At 37.2% G+C, this 16,548-nt stretch overlaps 1 protein-coding gene across 9 annotated transcripts in view; it reads right to left on the reverse strand.

Annotated features, from left to right (window-relative positions):
* Positions 1-16,548, reverse strand: part of KLC1 (kinesin light chain 1) — a 44,957-nt gene that overhangs the window by 16,278 nt on the left and 12,131 nt on the right. For all 9 annotated transcript variants that reach the window (XM_074542289.1, XM_005483273.4, XM_074542288.1 and 6 more), the window contains exons 2-9: positions 10,763-11,024; positions 7,424-7,654; positions 5,330-5,408; positions 3,255-3,480; positions 2,650-2,737; positions 1,904-2,005; positions 1,110-1,283; positions 870-969 (exon numbers count right to left, since the gene is read on the reverse strand). In XM_074542289.1, coding sequence (XP_074398390.1) covers positions 870-969; positions 1,110-1,283; positions 1,904-2,005; positions 2,650-2,737; positions 3,255-3,480; positions 5,330-5,408; positions 7,424-7,654; positions 10,763-11,023 — 1,261 coding nt within the window. In that variant the 5' untranslated portion in view covers position 11,024. The remainder of the gene's footprint in view (positions 1-869; positions 970-1,109; positions 1,284-1,903; positions 2,006-2,649; positions 2,738-3,254; positions 3,481-5,329; positions 5,409-7,423; positions 7,655-10,762; positions 11,025-16,548) is intronic.

Here is a 16,548-nt window from a genome sequence, read left to right on the forward strand (position 1 = left end):
TTCACTACTCTGAAATGAAGCTGAGAACCAGGGAATTATACTATTGTTGCAAAAAAAACTTACTGTCCATACAGAAGCAGCAGATAAATGAAACACAGAGCTCTTTTACAGTTTTACAATTCTGTCTCTTTCTTATCTGAAGTTAGAAACAGTTACTTCTGAGAAGCTTTGAAGTAAGTATACACTGTCACCCATTTGTCATGTGTCTAGTTCTGAGCTAGAGAACATGAATTTATTTCTTTTATCCTAACAACTACTTTGTCATCTACTAAGTGGTGCATATGCTACTGATATGGAATGCAGTGGAAATGCTTTAGTGGGATTTTTGGTTTATAAAATGCACATGACTTCAATGTACAGTGTAATTCTCCATTTAAACGTATTTTCCCAATTAATATACCAAAAATACCAAAAGGTATTTTCCCCATTCCCTCAATTCAAAGGTATTTTCCCCATTCTTTAAATATGTTAATGGGGAACTTGCATTAACAATGTCTTTATTTATGTCACTAAAATCCTGCATTGACTTTTTCCTGTGACTGGAAAGTGATGTACATTGTTCTGCCTCTATAAAAATACCAAAGTTGGGTTTAGTGGGGTGTAAGATAAATTAGGCCAGAAACAAAATCCATAAAACATAAACCCACTAAGTCTACCTCATGTTTTTGAATCAAATGTTTGCTGCTGTATCTAAAAGCCTTCTTATAATGAATGTTACCTCCAACACATCTATCACTCACAGCTCACCTTTTAAGTCCACCTAAAAGCACATAACAATCTTAATCAGGACTCTATTGACTTCTTGCAAATTTTATTCCATAACTATAAAAATAAAACACAAATTCAAATCTAGGGACTCATTTTCTTACCATCTACAGAGCCAAACTCCCGTTCATGAGCACGAGTAAGAATCTCTTTGTACAAAGTTTCCGCTTGCTTAAACTTGCCCTGTTTTAGATAGCAGGATGCCTAAAAACAAAATACCCCCAAAAGATATCAGCACACTGCTTTATTTGTCTGTATAAACAAGAAATACAATACATTGTGGATAGAAGTGCATTTCAATTAATGAGAAATTTTATCTCAGGTCTACTTTGGGAAAGGCTTACCAGATTGTTCTTTGTTTTTGCAACATTTGGATCATCTGGTCCCAGCTTAGTTTGGTAGATTTCAAGTGCCCTCTGATAGTAATATTCAACCTCCTCATATTTACCCTGGTTCTGGCATAGCAAAGCCAAGTTATTTAACTGCTTGGCAACATCAGGGTGATCTTTCCCCAGGACCTGGAAATGAAATACACTGTATTAAAACATTCTCTAATCATCACGTCAGCGTCTAGAAATAAATCATTCAGAAACATCCTGTTAGTTTTATTCCTCCTCAACTCAGCAAAAGCAAAAGCTGCATTTCAAAGATATGAAAATGACTCAATTCTATTGCAAACTGAGAATGATGCAGAACAATCCATAAGAGGAACAAAGTAAGTAGTAAAACAATATTATAAGGAAATTATTATTTATATAAACCAAAAGATGCAGTCTCATGGACTAAAATAGATATCCACATAGAGAATAATCAACTTAAAAAATTTAACTAAGTTTAATTTTTTAATTCCAATGCTCTTGTCAAATCAATTATTTGGCTATCACAGAGGAAGGAAAAAGGTAAAGAAGTTTCTCACAAAATACAGAATTTAGCATACACCCAGAGTGCTCCAGCAATTCCGTAGCACTACTGGAATTTCCTACTGTTTTCAATTTCAGACACTCCTAACTACTAGGCATTGTTAACCCTGGGGTTTATCTGACAGATCTACCCAACCAAAGCATTAAAAAAGTAAGCATTTAACTTTGCTTTCTCCTTCCCAAAGTCCCTTTAGAGGCTCTGTATTTGTCACTCCTACCTTTTCTCTGATTTCCAGAGCTCGCTTACACAAAGGTTCTGCTTCTTTGTACTTCCCCCGTTTACCATAGAGTACTGCAAGATTGTTAAGAGTTGCTGCCACCTGTCAAAAGCAGAGAAACATTAAGTACACTGAAATGTGCTGATACAAATACTTGACAAATGAGCATATCTGCAAGGCATTGATGTTATTAAATTTTCCATGCACAGGATAGACCTCTTGAAATTTGGAAGTGAAGAAATAATTATTATTAAATGCATACAAACACAACAGAGGAAAGAAAAATCTAAATCATGAAGTAATTTTGCTTCCTTTGTGGAAATGTCATTTTAGTGCACACATCTTCACATGTTCTTCTCTCACATCTACACTTTGAGCTGCCCTGCATCCCCCAGGCCACGACAGTATCACATGAATTTTCCAAATGCTTGATTTACATTTCATTTACAAGCAGCAGTAAATGAAACCACACGTGCCCCTTCAATCTGAGTATAGTAAAGAGATCTGAGTAAGCAAAAATCTTTCTTCACAAATTGATTTCTCACAAAAAATCCAGGCAATCCAAAATCAAGTATGGGCAAATTATTTATGGTGAAACAGCAGCGAATAGAATGTGGCCTCCTACCTGTACTGTTTAAAGACAAGTCAAGTCTTACAACCTTTCCTGTTGAGTTTGATATTAGAATTAGTTGATAAAAAGTTGAGTGAAAAACAAACTAAAATGATGCTATTGCAAGTATACAAACCGCTGGATGATCTTTGCCCAAAGTCTTTTCACGGATGGCCAAGGCATCATTCAGGAGATTTGCTGCATCTTTGTATTTGTTCTGGTCTCTGAATTGTAAAGAGATGCAATTAACACTGGGGATTCAGGAATGAAAAATCCTTAAAATTAAGCTGAATTCACTGCTGACCTAAAGATGCTACTATTAAAGAATAATTGAGAATATATTAATAAATTAGGAAGTAGAATCCTGAAGCCTGTAACTGTAAATAGTTTAATAGTTGAGGACTATACTGAGCATGTACCATTTCTACATTGCTGTCCCACCCTCTTGATTACCTTGAAGTGGTAATCAAGACATGTCCCCTCAGTAGACAAAAAAAAAAACCAACAAAAATCAAAGCCAGCCTCATTCCCAAAGCAAAGGTATAGGCAAAAATACAACAATTGTTCGACTTTTAAGTATAGGGCGACATACAAATATTTCAGGAACTTCTTGAGGGTTTTAATAATAATTTTAAAAAGGAAACTAGAACAGGGAAAAAATTCTAGTCTGAACATTAAAAGGTTGTAGCCAAATAGATAAATACCAGTGAAATAATTACTTAGTTATGTCAGTATACCAACCTGTACACCAAAGCAAGTATGTTCAACATAGTGGCAACATCAGGATGGTCATGACCTGAAGTCTTCTCCAGATCTTCAAGAGCTTGTTTACAGAGAGGCACAGCAACCTCATATCTCCCTTGGGAAGCATACTGGATAACAAGATTATGTAGGGTCCGTAACCTTGCTGGAATTTCATAGCCCCCTTGTTGGGCAGCAGCTGCTGCACTGCTGTGCTGCTGTTGAACTGAAAGAAATCCACAAAATTTCAACTTGTGTAAAAGATGACTGTAAATAAAACACCTCACTTGAGTGCTCAGTGGTACAAAAAGAGACTCACTGAATTTTATTTCTTCAATACACAGAATTAGCATTAGAGCATAGGGTCACAGCAGTCAGGCTGTCTTCAATAGTGACAGTGGAAGTATGATTGTTTTATTCCTCATATGCTGTCCAGTATTGTATTACTATTATTTTTACAGTTCTCATAGCTCAAAGGGCTAAATGTAATAAACTAATGAAGAAAGCAGGAAACTATTTTGGCTCAGCAAACCATTCTCAAGATTATATAATAATTTTGTACTTACAAATATTGCTGTTTTCATGTGACAAGGAACACTAACATACATAAGCTGAATATCTGCAGAAAAGCTTTCTCCTTTATTCTCTAAACATACTTTTTTTGTTTCCCTTTGTCTGCTACGCCAAGGAGCACTTAAGATTAGCAATAAAGGACTGAAACACCTTGAATGCCAGAAAAAACAGCTGCAAGACAAAAGGCCCTGAGTCAAAGTCAACCTTCAAGTTTTACTGACTAACCCTCAAGCTTAGCCATTTATTTTCCAGTAGCTCCTAACCTTTGGTTGTTGCAACCCTTACTCTCCTATTGCCCCCAAAAACCCTTACTCTCCTACTGCCTCCTTTTCTCTTCACCTGACCAATTTCTGAGATTTAGAATATTCTGTCTTGTTCATTTTCATTAAACTCTAGAAAACAAGTTTATCACTCTCTGAGCCTGGCTTTATTCTCTCCTTTCTATTAAGCAAAAACCACTCTCACAGAAAGTGGAAGCCTTTTTATGACAGTGGAATCACACAAGTCCAAGCCTATACCCAGAGTCACTGCCTGCCAAACCACTGAAGAATTTCAGCATTTTTGTGGAAGGTCAGAGAAATCACTGACATGTCAACTTTGTCTTTTGTAAAGAGAAGGGAGCTTTGCCTCTCAACCTTCCAACTACAAAATTCTGGGAAAGTAAGGAAGGAGCTCATGATCAACACTGACCTGCTGCAAACCCTTCAGGCCTTCCCTTCAGTGCTGACTATGTGCTGACAAGAATGCAGTGTACCTTGTATGCAAGCCCATAAAGGAAACTTGAAATTGCTGATTGCAAAGGTGGGTCTCTTTAAGAGAGACATTTTTAAGACATTTTCCCTCAAGTCATTTGTCTGGTAAAAACCATTCTGCTCCCATCACACTACACTGACTCCACAACATCAATATGTTCTGTTAACAAACATACAAATACCACATTCCACTAAGCAGAGCTTACTTATCTACCAAGAGCTTTATTCAGTCACACTACCAAACATCTGCCTCAAGTTCCACAGCATATTCCTCAGTCCTGCTCACCTGAAGACAAACAATGCTTCCACAATTAGTACTAAAACCAATGCAGACAATCTTAGAAAGGACAAAAGACTATATGAAAAAGATTTCATACTGAAATCTGCCACAAAAATCTCAAATCAGATAATTTAAGAGGTCATAAACAGAATCCACTATCTGGTTAGAATCTGCCTCAGTCACTTGCAACTAACCATTCTGAGAACCCAAAGAAGGATAACAGGAGAAATTCTGAATTTAAATCACTTTGAACTTTACAGCACCTAGTAAACTCTAAAAAACCTAAGCCCCAGTTCTGTACACACCAATGTACAGAATGTATATCAATTTTTGGATTCCTTATTCTAGCAGAGGCATTCATCACTCCAGTTGTGTTGCAGTGGAATGGTGAAGCAAACATTTTTTAAAAGCGCATCTTTATATTCTGCACTGCAGAAACACACCAACAAAGTAGTCTGAAGTACACTTACTTCCTTGTCCTTGGTCATCCTCATCATTGGGAAACAGATCATCCAAAGGCTCTTTGGTGGAATCCGAATCTTTATCCTCCTGCAGAACAAGCCCAAACCCAACAAATTAAATCTAAGGCAAAAGAGGGCAGGCCAATTAACCAGCAATGTTAAAGGAAAACCCCACATTCAGAATTGACAGGAATAACATTTCTCACTGAAGTTTTATAAAGGTAGGTCTTATATTTTAATGTATTTACACACTGCCCCAAAACAATACAGGACACCTTCAGAAGGGCCAGGAATAGAAATGAGGTCTCCTAGACTTCAGTCTCAATTTGAGCACACAAGAACACATTTGCCATTCTCACAGAGGCACTAGGTCTCATGAAAGCACCCACTGAAGAGAAAGCACTGCTCACTACAGAACTGTCCATGGTACCTTTCTCAGTCATAAACACAGTTATAGCTGGGCAAGGGAGAGGAATAAGGAGATCTCAATTTCTGAGTACTCAACTTCTGTACAAATAATTAGATTTTGCAATTATAGTCTGGAAGGTTCAAAATTTAAAAAACAAAACAAGAACACTTGAAAGGCAGTTAATTTCCAATAGTCTCCATCTGGAACCATATTAATTTCTACACAATCCATCAGTTTAAAATGATTTTAAGCATCTACATATAATTTCAACTATAAAATGAAGAGACAGATCATCCCTCAATCCTGTTTCCTAAATACTGAGCCTACACAATATAAATAGTTGAAGTTCTCAGAAAGGATAAGCTCAGTAAGGAGAAAACCCAGAGGCAGAACACATTTTTCTGTCTCTCCAATCAACACCTTTTTCCACAGATGAGAAAAAGCCAACTGCTGCTGCTGGCATTCAAATTCAATGATGGCACAGCAAGGGCACTGTAAAAGCAGAAAATTAATGGGACTACATCTCAGATAAGATGTTCATAATTTTAAATGTTGACTTCAACCTCATACTGAGTCTATACAACAAACTATTACAAAGGCTTGAAGCAGACACTGTCCATATGGTTAGCAAAACTATAAAGATGCTTGGCTTACTTGGACTCTATTTGTTAATTAAACTTCAAATAATGAAGCTATTTAATTCATCTGCAGAGTACAGTCTGACAATATAGCACATCACAATCCCAATAATTCCCTCCTCTGCCCCTTTTCTGAGCAGGCTTCACTGGCAAATCCATCTACAAATATCAAATAATGGAAAAAATTCCAGGTGCAACTGACCAAAACAACTCTCATAATGTACAATATTTTAAAAAGGATTAGTCAAGCAGTCAGTTAAGCATGAGTAAATCACACCCATTTTCAACCATTAAAATTGCTGAAACATTTCAACCATTAAAATTGCTGAAAAACTGCACTTTCCAAGTCACCACTGAGAAGATCTGAACACACAAAATTAGATCTTTCTCTACAGTGCCACCTAACCTAAGGAAGCCAAATAAAAGTATAAAATGAAGGGCAAATAAATCAGAAGTCTTTTTAAGCAGTAAGTTCCTTCTGTAAATTAAAGCTGTGTCCATTTTCTCTCTGAACCTAAGAATATGTAACACAATGGGCTTGTATACATGCAGATGATTGCTGTGTCTGGCAGATGGTCCTGAAAGGGGATTCAATAACATCTTAACCTTGTGTAAATTCTCAACAGATACAAAAGCTGTGATTTCACAAGACAAAAATGAAGTATTTTTCCTGCAGTCAAAATGAGCCAAGTCCTCTAGGTATGTAAAATGTCTCACAGCTTATACTTCTCACTTATTTTTACTGCTAAGTTTATAGAAGTGAGATTTTTGCTTTGGCCCAGTTCTTCATATTTTTAAGCTACTAAATGAGCATTTATCAATTCTGTTCCTCATGTATTTTATTATCTGCAGACAGTAGAATATATGCTCTCTTAAAATAAGAACGAGCTCTCAGAATCATTCTGCAAACTATGTCATACTAGTACAAGGTAGTAGTTTAATGAAAAATACATCTAAGGGACAAATAAAATAGATCTGTTATTTCTCGTTAAACAGGCAGATTACAACATGTGTAAATGTAAGGTGTTTTTACTGTTTTACTATGGAGGTACTTACTGATGGTGAAATATCATCATCATATTTTTTTAATTGATTCATGAATTCTAGATGTTTCTTCTCCTCCTCCAGCTGAGCCACAGACTGCTCACTCTTCTGCAGTTTCTGCTGTGTGTTGGCGAGTTCATCCCGCAGCCACTGATTCTCCTGGCACAGCCGGCGAACCTGAGCCCGCAGCTTCTGCTTCTCTGATTCCACTGCATTTAAGTGATTTGACAAAGCCATCATTACCTGAAAAGCAGAATGTGTCACATGGCATACTTCCCCTAGAATGCAGTCCTGTTCACAACATACAAGGCTTCCATTATTTAAACCTGTGTCAGGTGAGAAATCTGGTAAACATTTCTTTTTCTCTTCATTTTAGATATGGTTCTCACTTTTCCTCTAAACCTTTTTACCATTTAGAATGATTTGGGCTGGAAGGGGCCTCTGAGATCACCTCTTTCCAGCCTCCTGCCATGGGTAGGGACACCTTCCCACTAGACCAGGTTGCTCCAAGCCCCATCCAGCCTGGCCTTGAACACTTCCAGAAATAGGGCACATGTTCCCCTACCTCACCACCCTCACAGGGAAGAATTTCTTCCTAAATCCAATCTAAACCCACTTTCTTTCAGTTTGAAGCCATTCTGCCTTGTCCTATCACTACGTGACTTTTCAAAGCCCCTCTTCTTGTAAGCCCTTCTAGCCCTGGAAGGGGCTCTAAGATTTCCCTGCAGCTTTCTCTTCTCACCTCTCTCAGCCTGTCTCCAGCCCCAGTTGTCATCCTGTGCCTCCTCTGGACTTGCTCCAACAGGTCCCTGTCCTTCTCTTGCTGGGGTCCCAACCTAGAGGAACTCTTTACTAAATAATTGTTTTCCATGATGCTATCAGAAGTTAAAATTGTTTCAGAATTCCCTGAACATTGAATATAATCTTAAAATACATGAAAAATTTGAACGAGATTACTGAACTGGAAATCTTTGTTCCACTAACATAAAATGGAGCAGTAATACATTCAACTTGCAGGATCACAAAAATAACCCAAAACCTGACACAGAGTTCTAATTTAGCACCTTCCAGACAAAAAAGGGATTTGTATACATGCTTATATCTCCTAAATTGAACACCTCAGCACAATGGTAACACTTCAAAGGGATATTTATTTCACTGAGATGTGCATGTGCAACTGAACACACAATTTATAGATGCATTTTATACTACTAACCATAAGCTGGAGTGTGCAGACTTTCAAACACAGTCGCGTTAAGGGCAAAAAATAGAACACCCATAAAAGCAGCTTACTTGGACTGGGTTGGGTTTTTTTGCTGAGCAAAGTTAAATGAAAAAGGAGCTTATTAAGAGAAAGCCAAACACTACCAGCAGAAGATATTCTCCCTTCACTGTTTATGCAATCTCCCACTGACACATGCAGAACAGCTGGCAGCAGTCCCAGGATGCACACCTTGCCAGAGTGGACCACTGGTGAGAGTACAAATCTACACATCCCCAAGTTACTTGTATTTCATCTCCTCAAGTTCATGTCTTTTTTAAAAACAAAGTTATCTTTAAGTGGTTTTAAACTAAGTATTTAATATGAAACAGATTGTGTCCTTAGCTGAAATTTCAGGTGTCAAAATGTTCATTAAGCCTTTAGAAACTAATTTTTCCTGTAAAGGTAAGGAAAACTCCAGGTATGATTTCCTAATACCAGTCCAAAGCTCCAGATTCCATGTACCTTTTTACATATTAAAAATTTTTCTAATATTTTAATTACTTGATCAATTCAAACAGTGGCATTTATATAATGAGAAAGCATATTTAGGAAAATTGTGATAATAGAGTCAACATATTCAAACACTGAAGAAGCTACAATGGCAAACTAAAATATTTTGTAATCTTACTCACTAGAATTATCTGAAAGAAAAGTCTGATTACTTCTTTAGCAAAGTTAGTTTCATTTTCATGGAAATATCACATCACCAGACCTACATGCATGCCACAAAAAAAAAAATCCATTTCCCTATCTTAAATTTAAAAATTTAAAAAAAAAAAATACTACATTGTTACAACTCAAAGCATTCAGGAGGAGCAGCCTTATCAGGTCTGAGAGCAGCAGTCTGAAGTGTAACTGGCTCCCTAACAAAGGCAGCAAATGCAGACTTCTTGGCTCCTCAGCACTGCAGTTCACAAAGTACCATGGGAGGCAAACAAGGCAGGAACATCTGCAACTGAGGCTCCTGATAGAGTAAAATTCAGAACTGGCTTCTCACAGTCCTAATACTACACAGAAGTTACTCATTCACTTGCACATCTACAAACAAACATTACAGGTAACTCAACTATTGCAATTTTACTCCATGTATCTTCTAGCATTTTCCTCCTACACAAGGCACCAAAGAGTGTACAATATATACAATTTGTCCAGGGCTTCTACATTCCCCTGCCTGATAACCCACATTTCATTCTCTCAGCCTCAATTCACCATGATCCAATGCACACAGCTTCCAGATCAGCACACAATAACAGCTCAGGCCACAAGAGAAGCCTGAGCACAGCTACAGACCAACAGAAAGCCTATTAATGTAGAACTCACTCACTGGCACTCTCAACTCATTTGCAAACACTCTCCTATTTTACAGGGATGACTGTCAAATCACATCATTTCAGGTTTTTGAGTTAGTACAGAATATCATAAATATAGTCCTGACAACCCAATAAACACACAACTTTTCACTTATCTTCTGCAGATGGTATCTTCACCAGCTAAGAGTCCACAGAAATTAGCTCAGAGTCCTCTCTTTAATGCATCAGTCAAAGTTGTTCAGATTCTGTACTCAAGTCTTAAACTTTAAAATGCTTTTAGTTTCAATTTTGGTTTAGTAAAATGCTCAATAAACATTAGAGATTCTTAAGCTTTAAAAGCATCATGTGCTACTATAAAAAATCTGAGTCAAGGGAATATAAACATGAATTTAAGGCTACACCAAAGCTCAAAGGCTGGAGAAAATACATCTATTATATGTGTGTTTGTTTGAGACCTTTCTATGCCATCTTTTAGAGTTAAAATGCCACTGCTCAGTTCTTGAGCTGCTTGAACATTACCTGCCTAATGCCTGATGTGGAAAGTCTAAACAGAAAATGTTTAGACTGAATGCCACTGATGTCAAGGGGAGCCCAGTCACGAGTGCTTTAACACCACCCCCATAATCAGCTCTGTAACACAGCATGATGCACAGTAACTACCTCTATTAATTACAGCAGCTTTTGTCCATTATATCCAAGAATAATATAAGTGCCCCAGCATATCACAAATATCGGGGGAGAAATGTCTGAAATGCTTCATTTTTACCACAACTTTACCTGTGCTTCACTAAGGCCAAGCTCCAGCATTTCCAGTGACTTTCGAATCATGTTTGATTTTTCCTCAACCAGATTAGTTTCATCATCTTTCTTCAAACATTTCAAAGTTTCAAGTAAGCTCTGTAAAATTGAATTGTGTTCATTCTTCAGTGCCTCTAGTCCATTAATCACTTGCTTAGTTTTGGCAATGATTTCATCTTGAGTAAGCTTCTCCAACTTCTCTTCCTTTAAATACACCATTGTGGACATGTTTTCATACATTCTGAAATGGAAGAATATGCTAGTTAGTACAAAAGGAAAAATAAAATAAGCATTTAAGTGAATAAAGTTTGAAAGGTATATTCAGAATACAATTATATTTGTGCACAATTTTTACAATATTTCCATGTCCTGAGTTTGTACAGTGTCAACTTCCCCAGTTTCTATTTCCAGATTTAACATTAACAATCATTGATAAACCAAAAATAAAAACATATCATGAAACACAGACTATGACGTGGCCTTAGAATTTGTAGCAACTACTGAGGAACAGGGCTGCACCTCCAGGATTCTGTTTGTGAAAAAGAAAAGTAGGTGGTGTATAAAATACACACCATAATAAATATAGCTATTTGGAGATGCCACTGATCTGCAGTTCTCTAAAAAAAACTCACAAGATGGAGCTTGAAGAATTTGAAGAAATATCACATGGCCTTCTGAAGGAGTTCATCAGTCAGTCATGAGAAAAGTAATTTTTCTCCTGCAAAAAGGTAACACCAGCCTCATCCTTTCCCAAGGACTACAAAAGCTCTTACCACTGCGGATTTTGAACATCACAACTACCCCCAGGACAACTTTAATTCATTATTTTAACTCCACACTTAACACATAGATATTCAATTGCCTACAGGTCTAGATGCATCTGCTTTGATGAAGATGGAACACCTGCCTCGTGCCAGAAAAAAACAGTTTATACAGTACGACCCTTGCAGCAAGAAACATTTCACAGTGCTATTTTATCAGTATCTAAAGCATTACCCTAAAGATAGTAAATTTCTGGATGTTTGTCAACACCTCTACCAAATGCAAATTAAGACCCAGAAAAGCTTAGAAACTCAGATTCTCTAATTATCACACATGCTGTTACTGAACTGACAAACAAACTTATAAATGTAAAAATGTAAACAGAACACACACAAACCATTTGACCCTTTTTAAATGTCACCAGAAAAATGTTCTATAATGAAAATAAAGACTTGAGAAATTACTCCTCTACCTCAGCTACTTAAATCTTTGAGTGAACCAGGAAGTATAAATTAGAATAAAACAGGAAAGATTTTTCAAAAGCAATAAATTACCCCATGCATGTGAAGACACCTGGGTAAGCATTGACAAACTAACATTTAAAATTAATTAAAACTGCATTAAAACTTTGTACTTCAAAAGCTAGTCTAATTTTAGGAGAAAGCAAAAAAAATTGGAACCACTTAAGTCTTGAATTAAGACTGTAAGAAGATGCACATATGCACATCATGACAACAGCCAAAGGATGTGCTCTTATGCTTTTGTATTATATTAAAAATAAAAGGCTGCTTTTTGTTTATATGTGCTCAAATTACCTGCTTTTTGTTTATATGTGCTCAAATTACCTCTCTGTGATGATGTCTGCAATACAATACCCAGAAGGCACAGCCACTTGTTACCAAACCAAAGCTGTAGATGACAGTAGGATTTTTTTTGTAATAATCTGAAAACACAGAATTTGGGGAAGTGTGAACTTGGTTTTACCCAGATTTGTGAATATGAAGTTACTGAATTACAGTAACTTCATATTCACAAATAAATCAATATAAAACATATAAATCCATATAAAGCAACTCATCTAGCATGGCATACGAAATTAACCCATGAAGACCTGATGAGGAGAATGACATTTGCACACTTCCCACTTCTAACCTGAGAACTATTACTCAGAATGCTTAAAAAGACAGTTTTAAATTACTCTCTGAAGTTGTGTAGAAAAATGAACTGCAATTTAATGTGGACCAAATTTGCAAATAAGTGCTTCTAACACACAGTCATATAGGAAATGGTTATGGGTTATATTAACTTCAGCACACAATCCTAATTAGCCTTGGCACACTTTCCCAGCCTCAATTAACAATTTCCATCCTGAATGCACAGAACTGACCCTTTGTTATAAAGAAGTAAAACCAGCAGTGACATCTAATGAAGTGACTATTTGTATATCTTTTGTGAACAGAGATAGCAGCAATTCCTTCTGCATGCTTCAATACTGTAATTTTACAGCAAAATGAAAAGCGGATGTTTGCATAGATATATGTAATGCACACATAGATGCTGTCTTTAAAAAATTACACATTTTAAACACCTCAGTGGAAATAAAATTAATTCTAAGTGATGAATACAGATGAATACAAATAAATTAAAAGGCCCAGAATACTGGCTGAATATATTGAAGCTGCAACTAAGGATGGCCAAGCCAGCACAGCATCTTTTGAAGAGAGGAGAAGCAGGTTTAAACAAGATGGGGCAAAACCACACTCAAAGCATCCCAGCAGCAGACCTGCTTTATGAATGCATTCCCCCTGTCTCACTCCAGTGTGCTAGGTTTTTTAGCTGCCTCATTCCAACCCCAATGTAGCTAAAAGCTTCCATTGCCTCTGCACTAGCAGCACAGGGGATCTGCTGGAGCTGGAGCCAAGCCAAAAGCTGCATCAAGACAGACGGACATGAAGGTCCTTGCAGCCTGCCTGAGGATTCTCAAGTCTCCTCTAGTGAACACTGTTAGAATCCCAACCTTTCCCACTGACAGGAAAGGAATAAATATTTTGGGATAAGTTTTGAGGGGTGTCTGTTGGTGTTCAGAGTTTTACAGATTGTGCTTGGGAGAATAATTTAGAAAACAAGAGGATAACAAACATCTAATTTGTCCTGCTGAGGATAGGTTAGAGGATAACAAACATCTAATTTGTCCCTGACTCTGCGGGAGTAAAATTTATGAATAAATATCTAATAGCCTTTAAGGGCAGTAAGTGAAGGCATGGTGCTATCATGATTTTTTTAAAATGTATTTTACAAAAGATCATTGCCTGTTCACCAAACAAGCCCCTATTTGAATACATAATCATATAACTGGGGAAGGTTTTGTAAAGGACAAGGACTTGGATTCAGTGACCCCTGTGAGTCTCTTCCAACTCAGCATATTCTGTGATTCTGTAAATTAGATCTGAATGTCCTGAGGCAGCAAATGTCACACAGGAAGCAAACAAATGAAGTTTGTATGCAGGATGTATACAGAGGAAAGGAGACAAAACCCAGCCAGCCTATTGTCACTTCTCAAAAATGTTAACTCTTTCTTCCTACACATTTCCCTACAGAAAAAAAAAAAAAAAAGAGTGTAGGCAAAGGCTTCTTAAGCTCCTGTAAATTTTGTCCTGCACTCCACTGCACTGCAAATTTTACCTGGGCAGGAATTCTATTTTCTATTTGAATTCTAGATTCAAATACTAGTTTTTAGCTCAGTATACAACTGAAAACAAAGCAAAGAATTAAGATGTACAAAGGTTTATAAAACAGAATTTTGGATGAGGAAAAAAAATATGCAATGCAGCCAGACTTACAGATCACTAGCTGGCTTAAGAAATTTACCTATTATATTAAGTATGTGTCTGTGTAGATCTTGAATATTATCCTCCTTCTTTTTTTGTGATAATATTGACTATACTGAAGTCCAAAAGTCACTTAATGCTTTCCAACTTCTAGAAAAACCAAGTCACTGCCTTAAAACACACCAAAATAAGTTAATTTTGACAGATCAACATAAAAACCCCTGCAACTAAAGAGGTTTCCACAATATTTTGTAACATAAGCTCAAAACAAAGAAAAGGACTGAGAATAGCAAGAGTCTGAACCAAAGAAAGCACAAAGAAAGCACAGCCAAGCTTTCAGTCTGTAACCACTGGGATAATCTCATCATATACAAACAACTTAACTGCTATCTTTAATCAGTTTAAGTATTTTGTTATTCATAAAACTTTCAAACCAACTACACTAGTAATGCTGACATCACAGATTTCTGCCTAAATTTTTCCACAGACATATACATATCACAGCCAGCTACTAAGCTCTCCAGCTCACATTTAAAGATCTCTTACAGAGCTTTTCCTACCCAGCTGCTTTTAAAGGGTTGTTTTCCTGCAGGTCACTTCAAAATATTCTTGTGCCAAAACATGTACGAATCCCTCTTTGCATAAGAAAACTTATCAAGAAATAATTTCATTCTAAAAACCCACAATATTTTCTTTCCTTGACTAAAGATTAGCATGGATCCTAAAAACAAATAAATAAAACCATTCTAATTTTTCTTCCTTGGTCTGAATCCCTAAAGACTTCCCCTCTCTATATTGATATTTTTATTATTTAATGAGTTTCAAGTACTAAAAGCTTGGAAGATAAATTTTTAATGTACTTAGTGTCTGATCAAAATTGTTGCAAAATATAATTTTAAATAAATAAATTATAAAACCCCTCAAGTCTAAACTGCTTTGTCAAGTGAAATCTCCCTAAACTTTTTCTCTGAATGTACAGCTAACAGGCAGCATAGCTGAAAATGAATGTGTTCAATGTGTTCATTCATTTTCAAATAATTCAAATAATGTGTTTGCATATAAAAAATAGTAAATCATCTCCCCAACAGCAAAAGCTGCTGCAAGACTGGCTCAAGCCATACCTAGGGGCTCTGTCACCCACATGCACTGCAAATTCCACAAAGTTACAGTGAAAAGTTAAATTAATTTGAGCTTTTTGTATCTCTAATAGGAACCTAACAGTTCACAGTTTCCTAACAATAATCAGTCTATTCAAGGCTTTTAACCCTAATTTCACTCTTAGTTCCTCCTAATTAAATGGCAAGGTTCAGCATCCTACATCTGCCATGTACTTGCTTCAGTTTTGTATGAGCTGCAAATTACAAGTCATTAATTCCCTGCTCAGAGCAAGAACACGTCTCATTACATCATGGAAGGCACCATCCTCAAATGCTACGAGCTGCTTTAACTGCTGATCTTCATAATGTGGAAAACTGTCCGGTTTATCTCGGCTGTTTGAGGGGCCTGGAAAGGCCCGGGGCGGCCTTGGGGCAGCCCGCGTATCGAAGGACGAGAAGAGGCTTCAGTTCTTCTTTCGGTTTTTATGTTTATTAATTGTTTATCTAAAAGATGTTCTTTCAGCCACCAGAGATCTGCTCAGCAGTCAGCCATGAGCACACTGTGCTGTCCTCCGGGGCAGCCACGTATCTTTATACCCATTGTTACGTGTACAATATTTATCATTTTTCCCCAATACCATCTATTCTTATAACTCGGTGTACTCTCAGTAATAACCAATCCAAAGGTGCCACCGTGGCCAAAGAAGATGGAGGAGAAGAGGAACAGAAGGAGGACAGGACACACCCCAATTCCTCCATCTTACTCCTCTAAACCCCCCTGTACATAAATCCTAAACCTTGTGTCTCACTCTCTAATTAACTAATCCCTTCACCATTCACCCCGGTGAAGCCCTCATCCTTGTCGTCTCCTGTGTAGGACCAAAGTCCAGCCACCAGACACTTCTGGCAGCATTCCAGGACTCCCGAGCCCCCTAAGGTGGTCTCGGAGGCTCAGCATCTCAGGACTGAGATCTTGAGATCCGACAGAAAACTGCCTTCTCAAACAACCAGCAAAACATTACAGGCTGTTCCAAGAACAAAAACCAAGCAACACAGGCAAGAGATGAGAGGCAGTTTG

Source organism: Zonotrichia albicollis, chromosome 6, assembly GCF_047830755.1.
Source record: "Zonotrichia albicollis isolate bZonAlb1 chromosome 6, bZonAlb1.hap1, whole genome shotgun sequence".
In the NCBI taxonomy this organism is placed as follows: domain Eukaryota; kingdom Metazoa; phylum Chordata; class Aves; order Passeriformes; family Passerellidae; genus Zonotrichia; species Zonotrichia albicollis.